Source organism: Pleurodeles waltl, chromosome 9, assembly GCF_031143425.1.
Source record: "Pleurodeles waltl isolate 20211129_DDA chromosome 9, aPleWal1.hap1.20221129, whole genome shotgun sequence".
Classification (NCBI taxonomy): domain Eukaryota; kingdom Metazoa; phylum Chordata; class Amphibia; order Caudata; family Salamandridae; genus Pleurodeles; species Pleurodeles waltl.
This window is the reverse complement of record NC_090448.1, coordinates 335,554,388-335,578,196: the sequence shown is the minus strand read 5'-3', so window position 1 is coordinate 335,578,196 and position 23,809 is coordinate 335,554,388. Positions and strand designations below refer to the sequence as shown.

Below are 23,809 nucleotides of genomic sequence, written 5' to 3'. Positions count from 1 at the left end.
TGTGTGTGAGGGGGGCTATACCCCAGTTTCGTAATCACTGTCCATCTCACCCTGTGGGGTAGTGTCAGGATCCTCACCTAAGTAAAGAGCGACAAACTCTACAAGTAGTTTTGGAGCTTGGCCTTGGCAGTGTTTGAGACCGTTTTGATTTTGCAGGCCTCACAAGGGTTCCTCAGCTGCTGCATAGACAGCTGCAGGTAAGGGGCCAGGTTGAGCTCCCTAACTCTAGCCCCTGTGCCAGACCTCTTTTTGTAGAGTAGTTGGGACCTTTTTAGTATTCTAGAAAAAGGGCGATACTAAGCAGTTTTTGCAGGCCTAACCAACTAGAAAAACATTTCAAATTTCTTATACAATGGGGAGACTTTAACACAAGGTCCTACTGGACAGATTAGAAACGTAGAAAAATCAAGAGGATTGAAAAAAATAATTTCGGTTCTAAAGTCAATTGTGAGTTTCTTCATGGAAACACTTATTGTCAGTGTGGAGATTAGCAAATGCAAAGTCTTCTTTCCTACAGCTGAACCATGAATGTGGGAAACTGGCAATCTATGTAATGCACCAATATGTGGTGGCACTTGTAATGCGCCAATATGTGGGGGCACTTTGCAGATAGTCCAGGTGACCCTTATTGGTTTACTATTTTACAAGTGACAATCCCAAAAGCTTTCTTTTGTGGTAGTGTGGGCGAGCAGTTAGGCTAATCAGGAGGTAGCTAAGCATTTGCTGTACTCACAGAGGCAATAAATGTGTAGCACACTCAAGAAGGAACTTAAGGTCAATTGTTAGAAAAATAGATTTTGTTTATAATATGTTTCAACACCCGAATACTGTTGCAAGAATAAATACTGATGCTGTTTTAAAGAGAAATAGCAAAATACTGGCAGTATCTTTAGTGAAGTAGTGTAAACCTATGGAGAGAAGCACAAGTATATGAGCATTCAGCAGCGTCTTGCAGGACCAGTTCTAAGGAGCCAAGGTAAGTACAGTGCAATGTCCCAAAGCAACATCAACAGGTCACCCCAGGGTGCTCTGGGGTGTCCGAGTACAGAGGTGCTTTATGACGTTGGGTGCCCCGTTGGTTTCAATGAGAGATGATCCTAGGGAAAAGAAGCTGTGGGAGAGGAATGGGGATCCAGGCTGACTGACCCAACTGAGGGGAACTCAAGTCTTATGTTGCTCGGGGAAGTAGGGGTATCATTGTTCCTCTTCTCGGTCTGGGGCAGCCAGGTGCAGAGGTGTACTGGACCGTCGGGTTTCTGTCACCGGAGGCGGTTGCACTAGAGGGGGTCCTGCAGAACGAGGTTGCAAGCGTAGACAGGGGTTTCAGTCAGACTGAACCAACAGCTGGGCTCGGGTCTCACGAGGCTGGGGGTTGTAGGGACACTGTTGGTCGGGGCAGCCGGATGCAGAGGTGTGTGCAGGATCGTCAGGAAGTCAGTCACTGGAGGCAGTAGAGGGGGGCCCGCACAAAGAGGCTGCAGGCGGCATTGAGTCTACATTTGAGACACTCAAGGAGGGCTTGTATCCGGAAGGCTGAAGAGCCACATTGGCACCGTTGGCCAACTTCAACTCAGTCTAGGGGACATAGGTGGTGCTGTCTTATGTTGGGTTTTAGGCAGTCCGCAGTCCTCGGGGTTCTTCTTGGGTGCCTGCAAGGTGCAAGCGAGTAGCTCCGCTCCTCCTCGGGAGATCCTGGTGCTTTTTAGAAGTACAGGTAGTCCACCTAAGCTGCTGGAGACAGACCAGCTGCAGGATGAGACGAGTTAGGCTCAATGATCGAGGACTCCATGCAGACTGGCAGGGTCGGGCCAGGTAAGTAAGATGCTCCTCTATTCTTGCTTTTCAGTGTCTTTCTTCTTCATGGGTCAAGGTAATCTGTCTTCTTTTGTCAGGGATCCCCCTAAATACTGAAATTAGGGGTGTGAGGGTAGTAGCCAATGGGCTACTTACCCCTGGGTTGCCTACACACCTTATATGACCCCTTCTTGTGGGGGTTTGGCATATTCCTATCCCAGAAGAGCTAATTCCAACCACAAATAAGATGGTGGAACCCCCACTGGAGTATCCACCTCGAGTATCCAACCTTAGGGTTGTGGTTCGCCCAGAGGTGGTACACGTCTACTGACTAGCTAATTTTCCCACCTCTCCTAATTCCAAATGAGCCTCAGGGCAGGCAGTGGCTGCACCCAGGGCTGGGGAAGGCAGCAGGTTTGTGTACTAAAGGCAATAGGGTCTTTTAAGACCCTTGCCTTGGTATGCAGATCTGCTAGCCATCCTGTTGGAGTGGGTGGTAACATCCCTCTCCTGGAGCAGGTATTGTTTCTGAGCTCCGAGAGCGCAGGCTCTCACCTCCAGGGGGGTCAAAAACCTGTCTGATGGTGGCAGACTGGTTGAAGCTAGAAAGTCCACACACCAAGAGACTAGTGGGCTTCAGGTGGCACCTCTAAAGTGCCCTCTGGGTGCACATCATAATAAATCTGAGGCTGACATCAGCCTGGATTCATTAAGACAAGGAGTTTGATACCAAACACCTAGGGTTCAGTGATGCCATTATGTGAGTAGTATTGATGGGTGTCCAGTACATATCTTAAGATGGCTTCCCTGTTCACTTGCTATGTTCAGCAGTCTGGCTTAACATCACAGGGGCATATCTGTTTGTGAAGATTTGTCCACACATTGAGTAAAGTACACCCTGCCTTAGAGCTCCTAGGCCTCTCTAGGGGGGACTTACAAATACTTAGATGCAGTGATACGGACATGGTAGACCAAGGGTGTGCCATGCCGTGTTTTTACTTGGCCTGCACCAGGACACACAGTCTGTAGAAGAGTATGCCAACTGTACACAATGTTACCTGTTTTAAGGGAACAAGCACTAGCGAAGGGGACCTGCTGGGCGAAAAACCTCAGTACCAGCAGCAAAAAAATGTGTGTGTGGGGATGACCATGTCAAAACAGGCACTTTCCTACACCTTTGATAAGACTGCTTTTGAGATAGTCACTTTTAACCTTGTAAAACAATAAGGTTCACCTGTACTATCTGTGTAGTGTACCCCTCCACTTGGTACACTACATAGACAGCCGGCTTCCTACACCATCTCTTCAGAGACAAGGGGGACTCAGTGCTGGAGGGCTTTAAGGATAGCAGAGCTATGGCCTGGTCCTTGGGCCTTTCCATGGCCCTCCGCCAGCCCTAAGCCGCTTTTTGCTCTTTTTGCAGGTCTTGAAAAATCATAACATTACTAGACCTGCAGGTTAAGTAACATGAATAATCTACTCCACCTAACTATAATGTACTTGACCCGTAAATGGGTCTCAAATTCTGTGATCCTAGGCAAATATTTTATTTTACACAGTCGCCTTTTCCTTCATTCTCACGTGTGAGTCCACCTTCAAATATGTGAGTTCAGCATTTCTACAAAAAAAACACTTTTGTTTGGTTAAATAGACTAAGGCCCAGATTTACAAGCTGCGTTGCCTTACTTTGCGTCATTGAGGCGTTTCCGTGGGTGTTGCGTGGGTGTTCCCACGCATCACCTATGGATTTTGACGCATCTCCAGATTTACAAGGTTTTGTAAACCTGGGAACGCGTCAAAAACCTTCGTCACTCCAGGGGTGGCATAAAAGTGACGAACGGGGAGAAATATCTTTATTGCTCTACATTTTTTCCTCTGTGTGCTGCATTTTGCATCACACTTAGAAAGAGGAAATCTCTTGGGACTGTTTTTGTGCAAGAAGGTGCCCCTTCCTGCACACAAACAATCATTTCCTCAGTAGCGCAAGGGTGCCTGCCTTGGCGCACGCAGCAATTTGTGCACCATACCTAGCCATCTTCCCAGACAAGCTGGTTCTTTGCACTAGAACTTCCTTTCTGCCGAAAGTTGTCACTCCCTTTCATATAGGCCAGACTATCACCCTAACTACCTTACATCCTCTGCCGCATTCTTCTGAGGAAGAGGAGCGACTCCATCAATTGGACCCAAAACAAGCATTTTTGTTCTGCCTTGACTGCACGAAAGAGTTCTGGGTGGATAACCAACTCTTTGTGGGTATGTTGGAGCCAAGAATGAGAAGGCTGTGCAGAAATGGACCATCTCCCAAAGGATCATGCTCTGCATTACAATCTGGTACGCACTGGCCAAGAAGCAACCCCACATAGGTTTGCGTGCTCATTCCAACAGAGCTAGGGTTGCAACAACAGTGTTAGCACACAGAGTTCCGGTCCTGGGCATCTGCCAGGCAGTATTGTCGACTTCTGTGCATACGTTCACCAAGCACTACTGATTGGGCAGTTGAGTCATCAAAATGGGCACTTTGCCTGTTTGGTCCTGCAGGAGTATGTGTGAAGCGGTTTTGCAGACCCATCTCTCTGGAGGTATTGCTTAGGTACCTATTGTAGGATAAGGAATCAGTCTCAAGCAGATGAACAAGTTACCTTCGGTAACACCTTATCTCTTTCTAGCTGCAGGTTCCTTACGGACTCAACCATCCTTCCCACTCATACTCTCCACTCTGCAAAGAGACTTCTAGGATCAAGGCTGTTTTCCATACCAGTGGTCAGCGTTCTTCATGGGTCTGCTCTCCTAGTTTGGGAAGTAGCAAAAAGAAACTGACCAGCACACTGGGGTGGCATCTATATAGGCACCCACACATCACTTTCCTCCCTATATCCCTCTTACCTTTTCTTGCCTAAGTTACGAAGAGACATTGTAATGGCATCCTTACCAAGTTCCTGTATGACAACCATATCTTGGACACTTCCATAAACTGCTTTAGGCTGGTGCACAGCACAGAATCTGCACTCGTCACAGTTTCCGAGCAAATATATTCTGCCCTGGACGAAGGCCGATCTGTGGCCCTGATCCTGCTCTATTTGAGTGCCGCATTTCATACTGTGTCTCATAAAATCATACTCTGCGCTTACAGGGCATTGGCGGGTCGGCACTGACCTGGTTTGCCTCTTTTCTATCTGAGTTCTCCTTGCAGTTAATTTCTCCTCCCTGCAGCTCTCAGCTTCAAGCTCTACACTACGGTGTTCCCCAGGGCTCTTCATTAAGTCCTACCTTGTTCAATGTTTATATTCAACCTTGGGCACAAGTCGTTAAATCCTCATGGCTTGGTCTGGTATCATTTGCTGACGATACCCAGCTCGTGCTTTCTCTCTTGGAAAACTCTATGCAAGACTTTTTCATTTCTTAAAAAGGAAAGTTAGCTGTTGCAGAGTGGATGAACGCAAATTGCCTTTGTCTGAATGTGAACAAAATGGAAATATTTTTACTAATAAAAGATACCCACTGTAGGGGCGACCACTGGTGGTCTTACTCCCTTGGGCCCCTACCCCATACCCAAGACCTCCATCAAAAATGTAGGAGTCTGGATGGTCAGCACCATGGTCTTTGAGACTCAAGCCAAATCAGTAGCGGGCACCTGTTTCAGGCTCTTGAGATGTCTCAAACCCATTGTTGGTCTTTTCTACCCTAGCACCTGACAAACCATCATTCAGGTGGTAATTTTGTCTCATTTAGGTTATTGCAACATCCTCTACCTGGGAAGGTTGCGAAGTTGAAAAAGAATTGCAGGAAGTTCAAGAGGGCCTCATCCCAGCCTCACCACTCTGTCTGAGAAGTCATAAGAATGTCAAGGTGTATGCTCCGCAGTCTTGCTTCCGGTTCCCTATTAAGGAACTGATTCAGCAGCTGATTCCAATGCACCCTGAAATCCCGGGTGGATAGGTGATGCTGCACCAAATTGAGGCATAAAGGGGGACCATGCTTTGCGTTTTCGGCACCTTACCAGCTAACTCTTGCACACCTTGAATCCACAAAAGTGTCTTGCTAGGTTGCCTCCAGTAGGCCTTCCCTCAGTGCCAAATATGCCTCTGGAAGTCGCTAAGATTCCGAAGCCAATTTCACACCTGTAACCACAATCCATACTAATAGTTGGCTTATCGATGCTGGCGCAGATGGCACTGATTGACCTCAAGCACATATTTTTGTCATACAACAAACAAAATCTCGATCTCGAAGAAGGCTGCGTTTGAGTTTGTTTCCCACGCATCGAGCCCTCATTCACTCTTATGAGGCACTACGTTTGCCTAGAGACTGGCCTCTAGGAATCTACTGAATCTTTGGGTCGGACTCTGACCAGAGCCAAATAGCTTTTGTTGATAGTGGAGATGACCTACAATATGACTGATCCCCTCCACCCACCCCACCACTTTCTGCCCACCCATAGTTCTTCCGTAGAAGTCTGCTTCCTTCACCATCCTAATCAGAAGGACAGCTGAAGTTCTAGATTTACAAAAGCCTTTAGTCAAAGTAAAGACTAACATCCCCATAGAGGCTCTTCAATCCAGAGACCCTAACTGAGTCTCATGGGCACTTGATCCAAGCCTTGCTCTTGTTCACCTGTGAACATACAAGTGGCACATTGCCATAGGCAAGCCCCTGGTGATCTTGCCTTTCTCATGCGGCATTCTACTCTGGAGAACCTAGTGGTACATGCATCAGCCTGCAGTGTTAACCTTAATTCCTTCCATAGAGCTCTCCCTGCCCAGAGAATAGAAAAGGGTGTCCGATTCCTCACTTTTAGAATAAATACCAATGCAGTACCTCCTAAAGGCAGAGGCCTGGACTCTGGTCACAAAGACTTGCGGGACAAAAGAGTATTGAGTCCTTTTAGTCGCACCGGGCTATCAAGGCAGTAGAGCTTTATGAACATGTGCACCAATGCCCACGTCACAGCTTAACACGTCAGGGACAGGCACTCCGTGCACCAACACAGTGGTAGCAGCAGAAGCCCTGGTAGAATGGCGACTCAGTCCTTCCAGTGGCTGCTTATTGGCCAGCTCATTGTCAATGGTATGCGAGAGCTAGCCACCCCAGCAGTCTCCATTTGTGCACAGCCTTACCCTTCTTTGCCCCTCAAAAAGTTGATAGTAGGTCTTGGTAAGATCGATGTAAAAGTTCAAAGCTCTTTTGACGTCTAACGGATGGAGTCTCTCCTCTTTCAAGGAGTGAGGAGGGGTAAATAACTCTGGGAAGAGTGATGGAGCATCCAACGTGGAAAGGAATCGTGAATTTCCGCAAGGAGATCACCGGACTCCTTAGCACCAGTTTTCTGGAAAAAATGTAGTTTAGAGCTTAGAGTTTTTGATCTTCCTCCCAAGGTTTGTGATGTCGTCTTGGCAGCCATGTGTCCCTCAACTAAGACTGTATATGCTTGCCGTTTGGATAAGTGACTTGGTGGTCTTCTCGCCAAGTGGACCCACTTTCTGCATCTTTTTGGAAGTGTTGCTGTTTATATTTAGCCCAGCAAGGCCTTGGGAGCCGTTAATGGTTACAGTTCAGCTATTAGGGCTTACTGAAGTTTGCCTGATCAACCCTCTCTGTTCAAGCACCTAGTTGTGACAAGGTTTTGCAGCATTTGTTACCTCCTACCCCTTTTTTGATGCCCCAATGGGACATCAGTTTAGTACCAACATACATCATGTGCTCTCCCTTTGAGCTCCTGTACAGCTGCCGTCTGCTGCTACGGACAGTCAAGACCATTTTCCTAGTGGCTCTTATATCGGCTAGGAGGGTAAGTGAGCTTCAAGCTGTTGGTTCACCCTTCATACACCTTTTTCAACACAAACTGGTTATTCGGACATGTGCCTCTTTTCTGCCAATGGTGGTAACTCCATTTCACGTCTGCCGTTCCATTACACCGCCTACATTTTTCAACCGACCTCGTCTTCCTAAGGAAGAGGAGAGACTCAATTGTTTGGACCCAAAAACGGGGCCTCTCTTTTTACGTTGATCGCACCAAAGCACACTGTGTGGATGATAAGCTTTTCATTGGGTTCACACGTGCGAAAAAAGTCAAGGTGGTGCAGAATTGGACCATCTTTCAAATGATTTAACTCTGCATCAAAATGTGATATGTACTAGCTAGGAAGCTGCCGCCTGGGGCGTGGAGGTTCATCCCAACAGGGCTAAGGCCTCTAGTACTGCATTAGCACATTGGGTACCTGTCCTGGACATCTGACAAGTTTCCATGTCAGCCACACATTCATGAAGCATTACTACTTGGGCAGCCGGGCCTGTTGAGACAGGCATTTTGCCCATTTGATGCTCGAGGACTTTTTAATTTGAGCCAGTTCGCAAACCCATCTCCATGGACGTATTGCTTGGGTATCTATTTTAAGTTGAGTAATCTGCAGTTAGAAATCTCTATCAGAAGAACAAGTTACTTACCTTTAGTAATGATTTTTCTGCTATAGACTCTGTAACCACAGGCTCATCATTGATTCGCCCATCCTCCCCTTTCTGCGAACTGGGCTCTTCACCTAAGTGATCCCATTATGTACTGCACACTGGTCAAACCTTGTTTTTTACGTGGCTCTGTGTTTTTGGCCTGGAAATAGTCATGAATGAAAATTGTCAGCATGCCAGGGTGGTGCAAATGTGAGCACTGATGTCACTTCTGATGCAGAGCCGGCCAACACCAACTGTCTGCATGCAGAGGTAATTCTCAATATTCTCTGGATCTAGTCTGATGCCTGGGAAATATTCTAAGGTGAGGAATCTGCAGTTAGAATCTCTACCAGAAAAAAAGTGACCAAAGATAACAAACTTGTTCTTTAACTCTACATCAGTGTTGTGCCCACAAATACTGCTTGTGATCAGCAACATACCGTTTTGCTTCCTGGTTCCAGATCGCCTCCAGGTGCATGACTGAGCACTCCTCGCATGACATGAAGTTGTGCCCAATCCATAACTCCAAAGAGACAACCTGTGCTGGTCCGTGATAGACGGCGGTCTTTTGCGGTAGTGACATGAACTGAAGCATGTAGTTTGAGTAGGGAATATTGCTTCCTTGCACAATGGATTCCTTTGGGAGGTGTTGGAAGACCAACAAATGTGGAAGCTGAGCTCCAGCTCTGTTTGAAGTCGTGGAAAGAAAGGAACTGAAGTCAGCACACTGCGATGGCACTCTACTCTGTCAATTTCAGGGTCTGATGTTAGTGCAGAGTGCCACCTAACAGCACACGAGCACTACTAAGAAAATTTCTGAATCCAGTCTGGGATGCATTCTTAAGGTAAAGATTCTGAGGTTGGAAGTATCCATCAGAAATGCCGATTAACTGTTGCAATGTTCCTCTATGCCAGTCTGTGTATTCATTAGATCTGTAGATAAATAAAGTATTTGTCTGAACAGTTGTTTAAGCTTGATTTGTTTCTGCTTTAATCTGCCTTTTATGGCAAACAAGACTGCCTGACTACAGGAAATGTGGTTTTATGTTTGTTTCACCTCACACCCACAATTCATTGATACTTCTCCATTATAGACCTGTTTTTCTAAATGAAGTACTGTGTAGCCCGCATGATAATGGATTATTGCATGTTCCCATTAATGTACATTTTTTGTGTAAGGTAGCATGGGTTTTAAGAGCACATTTGTATTCATAATAATATGTAGGATACCAAAAAGGCAGGAAAGACTCTTTACTGAGAAAGATAACAACAGTTTATTTTTTAATGAAATCTATAAAATCTCTTAAAGGAAGCTAACGCAAATAAGGTAAATTTCACAGATCATTAAGACCTTCCCCCCCCCCCCCTTTGTATCATCTCCATCCCAACTGCCTTACCCTCTTTTGTTTTTGTCTGTTGACTTTTTACTATGTATTTCCTTCCGCCATCTTGCCTTTTCTGCTAGTGCCACTTCTAGCAGAAAAAAGCTGCCTTTCTACCCTTTACCCAACACTATTTGGGTAGAGAAATGCAGTTTGTTCTGTTGCCAGTGAAATGCACATCTTTTTCCCTTAAAATCGATTAGAAATACAATATTGTTCTTATTTTGATCCTTATCAGAGAAAGTAACATTGTTTGCTTCTCATTGCAATGTGTTTCTAAGATTAAGCTATAAACCAGCACACATAGAGGCAGGATTTCTATTCTACAAATTTGCCCTTAAAATGCCTCTTTGTTTCATTTATGAAAAATTAACCATGCTGTAATTATGATAAAATAACCATTTTTGTAATTGTGATTTATTTCAGGTACTGTCCTAACTGCAAGAAACATCAACAAGCCACGAAGAAGTTTGACTTGTGGTCTTTACCAGAGATTTTAGTGGTGCATTTGAAACGATTTTCATACAACCGATATTGGAGGGATAAAATTGACTCTGTGGTGCATTTTCCAATCAGGTACAACTTTGATTTTAACTATCCTCTACAAACAGGAGCCTTTTGTTCACATAAAATTATTGATAGTTCATTTTATGCTAGTCATTTTAAGTGCAGGGTTTTGTATGGTCACACGTTAATATTTCTCCTATTCTAAAAGTTTCCAAAAATGAGAAACTGTGTAGGAAGCTGGCCTGGTGTGTGGTAGGTACCCAAGGCACTTACACCTTATACCACATCCAGGTATCTCCACTTAGTGAAGTGTAGGTAGATATAGCTGTGGATGAGCAGCCAAGGCTTATCTAGGAGACATGCAAAGCTCATGCAGTACCACTGTAGTCACGCAGCACTTACACACCTGAAAGAAAACACTCAGTTGTACACAAATAAAGGTACTTTATTTTTGGAAAACAATACCACAAAATATTAGACAGGCAACCTTCCAATAGGATGTAAGTAATACACTAAATATATACACTAGTAAACAGTAATAGGCATAGAAAAGGTTAGAAAACAGTGCAAGTACCAGTAAGCAATAGTGACCCTAGAGGGGAGCCCAAACCATATACTAAAAAAATGGAATCTGAACACAGAACCCCCACCTAGGTAAGTGGAATGTGTAGAGGGGAGCTTGGAGTACTAGAAAACCACACAGATACGTAACACGGTATCCCCCAGCGACCAGGAAAGCAGGAGTAAGTCACTGGATTTTCCTCATACCACCCAAAAGGAAGGAAAAGAAGACACCCAGACAAGACTGCAAGTAACCAGCAGTGGATTCCTAGAAAGAGGGGACCAAATCCAAAACTGTCAGTGGAGTCCAGGAGGAGTAGGAGCTACTACCCACCCAGCTGTACTTGCAGGAGTTGGGCGACGGGGAGGAAGAACAGGTCAGCACTGCAGCCAGAGAAGAGTTCCTGATGGATGCAGAAGATGTGCCATGCTGAAGTGAAGATTTCAGATGGGTGTTGGTGCTGGAATTCCACCAATAAGTCTTGGCAAAGGCAAATTTGCAGTTAGTGGAAAAGTGGAGCTGCCGGGGACAAGCAAGCGCCAGGAGGACTAGGCTCAGGAGGACTAAACCCAGGATGGGGATTTAGAGGGGACCCTCAGCTACAGAGTCCACAGGAGCAAAGGCAGCACCCACAGGATTACCACAGGATGGGGACACAGAAGTCGTAGAAGGAGCCCAAGCAGCACTACAGAAAGGGATCCCAGCACCACAGGATAACCACGCAGAGGGCTGTGCATCACAGGAAGGAGTGTTGGGGACTGGAGCTACATGTCGCTTGAAGATCCCTTGGAGGAGATGCAAACAAGCCTTGGCAGCTGCAAGAGACAAGTTGCTCTGGGATACTGTGCGGCATGGGAAGGCAAGGGCTTACCGTCACCAAAGTTGAACAGCTGGCAGAGGGGACAAAGAGAACTACTCTGGACCACCACCTGTGATGCAGGATCCACGCAGCTCAGGATGAGAGGAGATCCACGCAGCCGGTTGTCGTTGCAGCAGGTACCTGCAGATGCAGGGGAGTGACTTCTTCACCTAAAGGGAGATTCCGTCTTTCTTGTTGTGCAGACTGAAGACGCGCCGCCCTCAGTGGATGTAGAGCCGGTGGAAATGTTGCAATTGCTGGCAGGAGCCCTGGAAACAATGTTGCAGAAGAGGAGTTTTTCTTGGAGGCAGCTTGTCAGGTCCTGGAGGTTCCAGTTGCAGATTCGGAGGCCAGATTTCGAAGTGGAGGTTGCAGAGGAGTCCTGCTAGAATCTTGCAAGCCAAATCTGAGGACCCACCCAAGAGAGAGACCCTAAATAGCTCTGAAAGGGGGATAGTGCACCTAGCCAAGTGAGCACATATCAGGAGGGGGGCTCTGACGTCACCTGCCTGGCCACTCAGGATCTCCTAGAGTTCCCTGACAACCTTGGAAACAAGATGGCAGAACCCAGGGACCCTCTGAAGGAGCCCTACCCCTGGGGTGGGTGATGGACAGGGGAGTGATCACTCCCCTTTCCATTGCCCATTTTCGTGCCAGAGCAGGGCCTGGGGGTCCCTGAACCAGTGTGGACTGGTTTATGCACAGAGGGCACATTTGGTGCCCTTCAAAGCATACCAGTGGCTTGGGGAGGCTACCCCTCCCAAGCAAGTCACACCTATTTCCAAAGGGAGAGGGTGTTACCTCCCTCTCCCAAAGGACATTTTTGTTCTGCCTTCCTGGGCTTGATCAGATCAAGCAGCAGGAGCGCAGAAACCTGTCTAAGGGGTGGCAACAGCTTGGACTGCCTAGAAAACCCTGTAAGACTGGTGGTAGCAATGCTAGGGTCCTCTAAGGAGCCCCCCAGAGTGCATGGAATCATACTTCCAATACCTGCAACAGTATTGGGGTGTGATTGCGACATGTTTGATACCAAACATGCCCAGGTTTGGAGTTATTATTATGTAGCTGGACATAGGTAGTGACCTATGTCCAGCCCACGCGTAAAATGGCGTGCCTGCACTCACAAAGTCCAGGAAAATGGATCTGGAGTTTGTGGGGGCCCCTCTGCTAGGTAAGGTGTGCCCTTGCACACAGATCCCTACACTCTGGGCTGAGAGGGCCTACCATAGGGGTGAATTATAGTGACCTGGTGCAGTGACCTTTAGTGAAAACGGGTGCATGCACCCATTTCACGCAGACTGCAATGACAGGCCTGCAGAACCTTTTGCATGGGCTCCATATGGGTGGCAGAATAACTGCTGCAGCTGATAAGGATCCCCTGGTACCTCAATACCCTGGTGTACCTAGGTACCATATACTAGGAACTTACATGGGGGGGGGGGGCCAGTATGCCAATTATGGGAAGAAAAGGTTACATTTACCAAATTAGAAGGGAGAGAGCCTAATCACTGGGGTCCGGAATTGCAGGATCCCAGTGAACAGTCATCAAACACACTGACAACAGGCAGAAAATGGGGGTAACCATGCCAAGAAAAAGGGCACTTTCCTACACAACCGGTGGCCCAGATACACAAAGTTCCCCTGCCCTATCTGGGACTTTGAGGCCTTGATAGTGAGGCCTGCTTTTTGCAGAGCCTCCATAATGTTAGAGGTGGACCCGGTGGTCATCCAAAGTGAAGTTAAAGACAGCTATGTCATCGAGATCAGCTGCACTATAGGCTTCCAAACCTTGGAGGACTGTATTCACCAGCCTCCGAAAAGTGGCAGGTACATTTTTCAGACCAAAGGGCATAACTGTAAATTGATAATGCACTCCAGTGGTTGAAAATGCAGTCTTTGGTTTTGCATCATCTGGCAGTTTGATCTGCGAATAGCCTGCAGTCAAGTCAAATGTGCTTAGATACTTCGCAGATGCCAGTGTATTTATTAGCTCATCTGCCCTAAGAATAGGGTGAGCATCAGTTTTTGTGTCAGTGTTGAGCCCTCTGTAATCAACACAAACCTCACCTCCTTTTCCCATTTTGGGAGTGAGATTTTAGAACCAGCTCCACTAGGCTAGCCCAGGGGCTGTCAGAGTGCTCAATGATTCCTAGGTCTAGCATATTTAACACCTCTGCTTTTTTTGCGGATATAACAACCCAATATCTCTAGGTTAGGAGTGGGTTTGAGGTTCTGAGTTGGGAGGGTGGTCTGGTGGAACTGAAAAGTCCCCTGCTTGGTGAAGGACATATATAGGCGGGCACAGATCATGCTTGTGCATCATGGCCTAGGCGTGTCTCTTGGTAATGCAGTCTTGTTGGACCAAAAGGGCACATCATGTGCTATATTAGTTATGATAGAGGACCATTGCCCTGACCAGAAGTTAAATGACTGAAGGATGATGGTGCCAGCATTCCTGTTTTGTGTTTCATAGTGATTAGTAGTGTGAACAGGCCTTTTTACCTGTAGTGTAGGAATGGTGCCTACTTGCCCACTTGTTAAAAGTTCCACTGCTTTGTACTTAACTTACCCTTTGCCTGCATTCATTGTGTGTAGCGCTGGACAGAGTGTGATAATTGCATGTCTGTTTCTGCCATTTCTGAACCACACAGCTTGCAGAGGCTAGGAGAAGTGAGCTCTAAAGCCCTTACACTGGAGATGTGGATTACCAAAATTTTTGAGTGCTGGGGTGGAAGCAGACGCTAAGGGAAGAAGAGGATCTTCTGTGTACATCAAAGGTCTCATTGATTTTAGGAAAACCTACTGGTTGATTGGGCCTTGACTGTCGGGGACATGGTGGGACTGATGAGGTTGGCACAATGGACCAGGGAATCTTGAAACGGAGGTAGTCGTATGCCTTTAAGCCTTTATGAGGCATATTTCAATGGAGTCTGACAGCCAGGTGTTATACCAGGTTACTACCTTTGCTGTGTTATGGGTCACTTAGTATAAGTCGCTCCTGTCCCACCACATTGTCCCTATGAAAAAGGGCAATGCAGAGGAGAGAGCACTTCATAGGAGCTGACACCCACAACCCAAATTTAAAAAGATCAGACTCTAAATCCCTTTTGTGTGTGGAGTTGAACTGTATAGGTGAGTCCTTGAGACCCACATGTTGTTCAACATCACTGTTCATCAAGAGAAAAATCAGTAAGTCTTCTAGCTTCCAGAAGTAGGACTGCCGAGCAAGGTTTGCTCGTCCTCCTGCTTGGTGAGTGGTCATCACCAGGAAGGAGCATCAGCCTTCTGCCTGCCTGCCAAGACCAGTTGACCATGTGAAGTGCAACAGAAGTTCAGTAGGGAGTGAGGTCCAAAGGGACAAAGTGTGAGACCCCTGGTTGGCACCCCTGCAGGACTGCAAACTGGCTGCTCAATTGTGCCCAACTCTGCAACCTCCATGGCACCTGGAACGGGGTGACCATGAAGTGCCTCCGACCCCAAGTGAGCGCCAAAGTCAGCGACTCCTGTGTGATTAGGATGGGGGCCACGGGAAGTGAGGGCCATTGCCTGTGTGTTCACCAAAGTCGATGATGCCTGTGTCACCAGGAAGGGGACCACTTTGGAGACAAGGCCAAAATCAGTGAGACTCTCACTCACACCATTGCCCCTTTGCCCACCTTGTGACCAGGAGGGAGGCCACTGTGAGTCAGGCCCACCGTCCTGGCTCGTCATGCTGTTGAAGCCAGGAGGAACACTTATTGATCACCACAGGAGACGGGTGGGAAAATCTGACCAAGGCACTGACCATCCAAGGGATGAGGAGGCCGATGCTTTAGCGACCAAAGATTACAAGAGTTTTCAAGCCCCAGTGTCAGAAGACTGGTTCTCGCTAAGGAACGCCCTGGGCTTTCTAGGATTGACTGCTGTCGCTGGGTCCAATAAGACTGTTCCAGGCCGTTGGGCCTGCTGTGGAATTCTTCACACCTAGTACCTAAATGATGCTAGCATTTACCCTAAAGATGAGACATGGACTTTTGTTGCATAGGGACTAGTGTGGGCCGCATCTGGGACTTACCTCCAATATAGAATAAGGAATAACCAACCCTTTTAGACATAACAAGGGCATTCCACCCCAGATGGTGGGAGCATGCTGACCTTAAGAGTCTGTGGAGATTTAGTGAGTTGATCTATAGTTTGTGGAATCAGATCAAATTTAAGGATTTTATTAAAAAAAGTATTTGGCTGAACAAAATCCTAATACCGTTACTGTATATACTTTGAGTCTTGAGCCTCGGTATGCCTCACTCGTACCACCCTCTTGAGGAGCCTTGAACTGCTCAACCCACACTACCACTGAAAGTTGAGTACTAAAAGAGGTAGTACTTGGCAAAGTTGCTCAGGACACAGAGTAGGTTGGGCCCTGTGACATCATTACAAAAAGACCTCATCCCTCATGGTTGTGTCCAGTAATTCTTGCTTGTCCCGTGGCCCCCCGAAATGGGTTCATACTGCCTCCTGACATGACCACCATCTTTAGGTTCTTATTTTCCAATTTTGGTTCATTGTTGTACTAAGACAGCTCACGAAGAAGTAATTGAAAATTTGTTGAGGGAAGAACACACCGATGTAAGTGGTCGAGACAGTAGTTGACATCTGTGCTGGATCAAGGTTTTGGTGATATTCTCCAGGGTAACAGTGAGATAGTTGGCGAATTAAATATTGTGAAGGTGGTTTCCCAAGAGATTCCTTTTATCCATTTTGTACTATGAGAGCAGTTTTTAAATTCTGTCCAAACTGACATTGGCATGTAGTTCTCAACAACAAGCATCCAATAGGCTTGTTCTACTTTACAGGGGGTGTAGGAAGTTGGCTCTGCATATGCTATCTCAAAGTGAGAGATAGTGTGCACAGAGCCTAAGGGTTCCCCTTAGAGGTTGGTAGTGGCAACAATAGATAATACTAATGCTCTATTTTGTGGTAGTATGGTCGAGCAGTAGGCTTATCAGAGGGTAGTGGTAAGCATTTGTTGTACACACACAGGCAATAAACGAGAACACACACTCAGACTTAACTCCAGGCCAATAGGTTTTTATATACAAAAAGCGCTGGGGCCAAGTCAGTTGTCGTCGCCGTGATCATGGCAAGGCTTTCAAGGCAGCAATCTTTCTTGTTGTAGGTCATCAGGAATTTGATTTCCTGGGTTCAGGGTTGCCCCTAAATACTGAATTTAGGGGTGTGCTTATGTCTGGGGGGCAGTAGCCAACAGCTACTGTCCTTGAGGGTGGCTACACCCTCTTTGTGCTTTCTTCTTGTGGGGAGGGGGGCACATCCCTAATCCCATTGGGGGGAATCCTCCAAAGCAAGATGGAGGATTTCCTAAGGCAGGGGTCACCTCAGCTCAGACCACCTTAGGGGCTGTCCTGGCTGGAGGGTCTCCTCCTTGTTTTTCTCATTATTTCCTTCAGACTTTCCGCCAAAAGTGGGGGCTGTGTCGCAGGGACATTCATCTCCACTAGCTGGAGTAGCTTGGGCCGCTGTAACTCCTGGCTTGAGCCTTTGAGGCTCACCGCCAGGTGTTCCAGTTCCTGCAGAGGGAGGTGTGAAGCACCTCCACCCAGTACAGGCTTTGTTCCTGGCCACAGAGTGACAAAGGAACTCACCCCATGTCTCCAGAAACCCGTCTGGATGTGGCAGGCTGGCAGAAACTGGTCAGCCTAACACTAGTTGCTGGACTGGTATACAGGGGGCATCTCTGTGTGCATTTCTCAACAAATCCCACACTGGCATCAGTGTGGATTTATTGTGCTGAGAAGTTTGATACCAAACTTCCCAGTATTCAGTGTAGCCATTATGGAACTGCGGAGTTCGTATTTGACAAACTCCCGACCATATCCTCTTTATGGCTACCCTGCACTTACAATGTATAATAATTGGCTTAGACACTGTAGGGGCATAGTGCTCATGCAGCTATGCCCTCATCTGTGGTATAGTGCACCTGCCTTAGGGCTGTAAGGCCTGCTAGAGGGGTGACTTACCTATGCCACTGGCAGTGGGTTGAGGGCATGGCACTCTGAGGGGAGTGCCATGTCGACTCCGTCTTTTTCTCCCCACCAGCACACACAAGCTGTGAGGCAGTGCGCATGTGCTGAGTTTGGGGTCCCCATGGTGGCATAATACCTGCTTCAGCCCTTAGAGACCTTCCCTGGCCACGGTGCACTTAGTACCAGGGGTACCATTTACATGTGACTTACCTGTGTGCCAAGTCTGTGCCAAATGTGGAGACAAAGGTACAGTTTAGGGAAATAACACTGGTGCTGGTGCCTGGTTACCAGGGTCCCAGCTCACTTTCAATCATAACTAGCAGCAACAAAAGGCAAAACATTAAGGGGTAACCAAGCCAAGAGAGGCATTTTCCTACAAGGCGCCTTAAGACTAAGGATTGTTGCATGTGTTGACTGTTCCAAACCAAAACCGTAATTCACAGGGACAAAGCATTACTTGCAACTAGGGGGGTTGCAGACATGCAGGGCTTTCTGAAATATATAGGCAGAAGAAAAAACATCCATCAATGGAGGACATGGGTTTCTTGGAGGAGGATGATGTTAGGCCGAGGAGGCTCAGGGAGAACACCACACAGACTCAGACAGTGAGGAATATTGATCTGCCCATTAAAAAAAAATCTGGCTCCTAAAAAGAAAAAAATCAGTTCCTAAATCTACAGCTGTCCTAGCTGTCAAGAGATGAGTGATCCAATCTCGGGATTAAAATGCTGAAGTTGAAATTATCAAGCGAAAAACTAAAACTGCACAAACACAAGCCCTCAACACTGAAAAGACTTTCAAAGGCGCTTTATCCATTTTTCCTCCTACTGGGTTTAGAGACAGTCACGGGTAAGGAGTTATGGAAAGGTGTTGGTTTGACTTCTGAGGATAATCAAGCTTGAAAGAGGAAGGGTGCCCAGGTATCCTCCAAGGAAAATTCCCAGTTGGAGAAAAGAAATCACAGACCCCATTTAGAGGAAGCAGAGAGAACTGGATACAGAAATCTAATACCTTATCAAAAAAGAAAAGGTTGAGGAATCTATGGCACAACACAAGATTCCTAACCCTCTGAAGGTAAAATAGCCTGGTCAGGAAGTAGAACTCCCAAAACTCCATGAAGTACTAAATAAGATTGAGCAAGGCGTGAAACGAGGGGCTGAGGAGAGCCAGTTCACACGTCTGCAGATCGAATACAATATCTGATTAATACTTCTAGCAGCAGATTTCTCACCTTAGAATTTCCCTCAAGCACTAGACTGTATCTTTAGCGGTACTCCCATTCGCCAACAGGTGGAACTTTGTAGCTCCGCGCTGACTCCATATCGTCCTGGAAGTGACAGTGTGGAGTCACATATAAACACCACATCTGCGTACTGATGCTAGATAGTTTACTTCTGCACCTTCTGGCGGGAATCTGGAGCTTTGATTCCATTTTATCAGACTTCTGTCAGCTCCCCAAAACAACTTTTCAGCAATGTACAAGGTTACAATATTTGGACTGAAAATGACAAGATTAAAGCCATGCCATTATAAGAGTAAGCAGATGCCTTTGACAGACCCACACAAGATGTGCATTTGATGCCTAGGCTATGGACACAATTCATATTTGTGCAACGAATGCGGCTAGTTCACTCAAAGATTATTAGAAACTGGGAGGCAAAGTTGTTTGTCACTTAACGCAAAAATTCCCGGTCTTCACTCTTGTCTTATCTCATGTCCCAGTCCAAGCCACAGTGCTGATCTACTGGCTGCTCCACCTCCAGCTTAAAATGTTTGGGTACTCAGGAATTTGAGTGCAAGTTTAAGCAAGCGAAGTGTGACGAAACCCATCCTGTCACCTTGCTTCCAAAAATAAGGTGGAAGAGAATCAAGATACAATTTGCACTTCCTCAAAGTCACTGGTCACAGAACATATACCACAGTTGATCCTGATGCCCCCTGAATTCCCCAAGCCATCATCGACCCCGTTGTAAATCAAGGCCTTCAAACAGATGATGCTTCAAAACTTTAGTGTGCTTCCGACTTCCTCTAGCATGGAATTGCAGAGGCCTCCAGTCAAGTTCCTGCCTGCAGGTCCCTCTCCATGCTATCTGTCTCTGTGGGACTTGTTTCCAGGCTCTTAATGACTCTAGTACAGAATTCCACCCTGGCACTGAGATAAATACCTGGTGGCTGATGATCCAGTGCTGATGCCCATATCAGATCCCAAACCAATGTGGGCCCAAGCTCGATCTATGTATCTGATAGAGACCTTAGATGCAGGTTCCATGCCTTAGAATTTCCTGGCATCAGCTTGGAATCCGGAATATTTGCTGAGCAGTACCCTGCACACACCGTCCGGTGGCGTCGTTCGGATCTGCGTGGTGTCGTTAGCATCGCTGAAGCCGTCTGTGACGTCACGGTCACCTATAAAGGCACCACCCTGGTGCGCGTACGTCAGTTCTTTTCCTTCCTGACGGTTAAGCACAGATCCGGAATAGAGCTTCCCTCTGTCTTTTTTGACAGGCCTTTGTCAACCTTTTTGTCGATTCTTTTTGAAGTCTGTGCAGGATGACATGGAGGAAGACGGGGTTTAAGCCATGTGACGTCTGCCATCGCGCCATATCGGTGACGGACCCTTACCAGGTATCTCTCTGGTGCCTTGACCCAGACCATGGCTCGAAGTCAGGTTCCAACTGCCAGGCCATGGCCCTGAAAGCTTTGAGAGAGGGTCTCTGAAGCTCATGGCAGCCCGTCAGTCTGACCTCGGCCAATGTCGTGCCTGAATCCACCCAAGATACTGCTTCCACCTGCTTGAATTGTCACATGCTAGACAGCAGTTTTTCCATTCACTCTTCGGGCCGACTGACACACGTATTACGAATTTGGTGGCACAAGTCCTTCTTGGTGGGCCTGAAGAAGTTAGCCCTGTTCCTGGGCTATTTAAGATAGTGTGGTGCTGCTGGGTTCAGTGTTAGTTGTGACTGTGACACCACTGATTCCATTGGATAGGCCATAGGCACTAATGTTGGTATTGGCTGCATGTGTGGCTGCAATCAGCTGGGTTCTCCAGCGACGCCTAGAATACCCTGATGGACATGCTCTTTGATGGAAAAAGCTGCCTCTTCTTGCAAGTGTTAAAAGGAGAGCAGGGCTACTGCTCACTCTGAGCCTTTCTATCCCGGCAACATTTCCATCAATCCTTGCATAGCTTAGACTGAGGCGCCCCTTTCCGCCAACTTATTCTATCCCCGCAGACTAAAGTCAGTGAGCCACACAGCCTATCCCCTAGTTAGCTGTGCTTCCCTTTGATCTCACCAGTGCCCTTTGTGTGTTCACAAAAGTGATGGTGATGGTGGCAGCACATTTTTGAAGGTTAGAGTGCCAGTCTACCCCTATCTTGGCGATAGCTGTTGAAGGCGGGCTCACCCCAAGCAGTTATCACCTCCTTACAATGGTGGACCTCCTGTCATCTTTGGGATTTACTGTCAACGTGCCAGTCTCACACCTGACTCTGTCAGATGCTCCCCTTCATTGGAGCCATTCTGGATTTGGTTCGGTTTCACGTCTTTTGCCCCTGAAAGAGAGTCCAGGACATTCTGGCTATGATCATGATCTTTCAGCTTTGGCCCTGGATTTCTGTGAGGTTGACTCTGAGGCTGTTGTGACTGATGACTTCCTGTATCCTGCTGGTTGAACATGGAATATGACATCTGCAGGCTCTGCAGTGGGATCTGGAGTCCCAGTGGGCCGAACATCAAGGGGAGCTCTCCGACCGTATCCCAATTTTGGAGGAGACTGAAGGGTGGTTACTGGACCGCAGTTGGGTCCGTGGCAGACACCTCTTGCTTCCCCACCCAGAACTTCTGGGTTGGGATGGCCATCTTGGAAAGGTGGAGATCAGAAGTCTCTGGCGGGGTCTCAGCACTACATCATGCTTCTGGAGCTGAGTGCCATCCGCTTGGTGCTGAAAGCCTTGCTTCCATCCATCAAGCAGAGGCTTGACAGGTGGTCACGATCAACATGTTGGGCGAGGTCATGGACCCTCTGCCAGGAGGCCTTGTACCTCTGGAAACGGCTGGACCTCCACGGAATTTTCCTAGTGATGATCCACCTGGCAGGATCATTGAATGCCACGGCAGACGAGCTCAGCCATCAACACCTAGCGGATCACTAATGGAAGCTACATCTGGAGGTGGCCTAAGGTCTCTTCCACTAATAGGGAGAACTTTGGCTTGATCTGTTCACCACCATTGAGAACGTGCAGTCAGTGCTTCTGCATGTTGGAGTTTCTAAGGCATTTCTCACTCTGACTTGTTACGCCTCGAGTGGAACTGTTGACTATGCCTTTGCTGATACCACTCCTGCTCTGAGTTCTCAAGGACATCAGGACAGAGCGTGTCTAAGTCACTCTAGTGAATGCGAATTGGGTAGGGAGAGTATGGTAACCATAACTCCTGGACTTGAGCTGCCCCTCTAGGAGGACCTGCTGTCTCCGTAACAACTCAGGGTTTTGTGCACATGCCTTTGCAGTCTCCTCCATCATGCTTGGAGTTTGAGCAGGAACAGCTGAATGCTTTAAACCTTCCTCCAGCCTTGGTTGATGTCATTTTGGCAGCTATGAGTCCTTCAGTGAAAACCGTATACGCCTGTCATTGGGACAGATTTGTGACTTGGTGCAGCACATGCCAAATTGACCCCATCCATCTGTCGTTCTGTTATTTATGTCTCTTGCCTAGCAAGGCTTGGCTTTGGGCACAGTTAAGGTTTATCTTTTGGCTCTTTTGGCCTTCTTATGGTTGCCAGATCAGTCCTCATTTTTTAGGTCCCCAGTTGTGATGCAGTTTTTCAAAGGGCAACAACATAGGTTCCCCTTTCTTCCTTTGTCATGCCCAAATGGGACCTTAATCTAGTTCTGACTTAAAATGTTTACCCCATTCAAGCTTCTTCACAGCTGTTCCTTACGGCTTCTTGCCAGCAAGATATTGTCCCTCATTGCCATCAGCTTGGCATGTCATGTGAGTGAGCTTCAGGGTCTTTGTGCTAGTCAACCTCACACTTCCTTCTTCACAGGCAAACTGGTTCTGTGGACAGGGGCATCTTTCCTACCGAAAATTGTAATGCCGCTCCGTTTCGGTCAAATGCTTGTCAGCGTTCTGTACTTCACCTCACCAGTCTAAGGAGAAGGAAAGACTATGTCAGTTGGACCCGAAGAGAGCTCTGAGCTTTCTACATGGATTGTACCAAAGATCACCCCGTGGACAAGGAGCTCTTTGTGGGGTTCTCTTGAGCAAAAAAGGCAAGGCAGTGCCGAAGAGAATCCTCTTCTGCTGGATCGGGTCCTACATTAAGATCTGCTAGCATTGGCCAATATGGAAGATCTGCCTGGTTATTTTACCAGGGCCAAAGCTGCTACCACTGCTTTGACACGTGGTGTCCCTGTCTTAGACATTTACAAGATGACTACAAGGGCGTCCTTCCATAAGTTCATGAATCATCATTGCCAGGTGTAGCAAACTGGCTCTTTATATAGTGGACCAGAATGAGGCACACTGTGCAAAGAGTACACGCAATCTCCAGAGGTATCACAGACACACAAATGGAATTCCAAATGCTCTTTTTTTGGGTTGGGTGGTCGAGTAGTTAGGCATGTCGGAGGGTAGTGCTAAGCATATCTGATAGACCTCTAGCTGCAGCTTCCTTACCTTAGAATTCCCTGGCGTCAGCTTCGAATCTGGAGTTTTTTCAGAGCAGTACCCTGCGCGCACACGCCGTCTGGCGGCGTCGTTCTCCATGTGCGTCGACCCGCTCCGTGTGCGTCGTCCGCGTCATTGGAGCCGTCTATGACATCACGGTTGTCTATATAAACGCCGTCTCCGCGCGCGTACGTCTGTTCTTTTCCTTCCGCGCCGGTTAAGCGCAGTTTTGGAAAGAGCTACCCTGCTTCGACGGTTTGTTGACGCTTTTTTGACTGTTTGAAGTCATGTCTTCGAGAAAGACAGGATTCAAGCCGTGTGGTGCGTGTCATCGCACCATGTCGGTGACGGATCAGCACCGTCTTTGTCTTTGGTACCTGGAGAAGGACCACGATTCCACCTCATGCTCCGACTATCAGGCCGTGGCGCCGAAGGCCTTGAAGGAGAGATCCCTTAAGCTTCTTGCGGCCCGACATTCGTCTTCGGTCTGCGCGACTCCACAGAGGTCACGGTCCCGCAGCAGGAGGCGGTCGCAGCACCGCTCCTGCAGCCCCAAGTCTTCTTCCTCG

The 23,809-nt window shown here is 47.4% G+C and overlaps 1 protein-coding gene across 1 annotated transcript in view; it reads left to right on the top strand.

Moving 5' to 3' along the window:
- The window catches only part of USP4 (ubiquitin specific peptidase 4), a 789,752-nt gene that overhangs the window by 695,351 nt on the left and 70,592 nt on the right, over positions 1–23,809 (top strand). Inside the window, exon 19 of the mRNA XM_069206879.1 lies at positions 10,044–10,193. Within this exon, the coding sequence (XP_069062980.1) occupies positions 10,044–10,193 (150 nt within the window). The remainder of the gene's footprint in view (positions 1–10,043; positions 10,194–23,809) is intronic.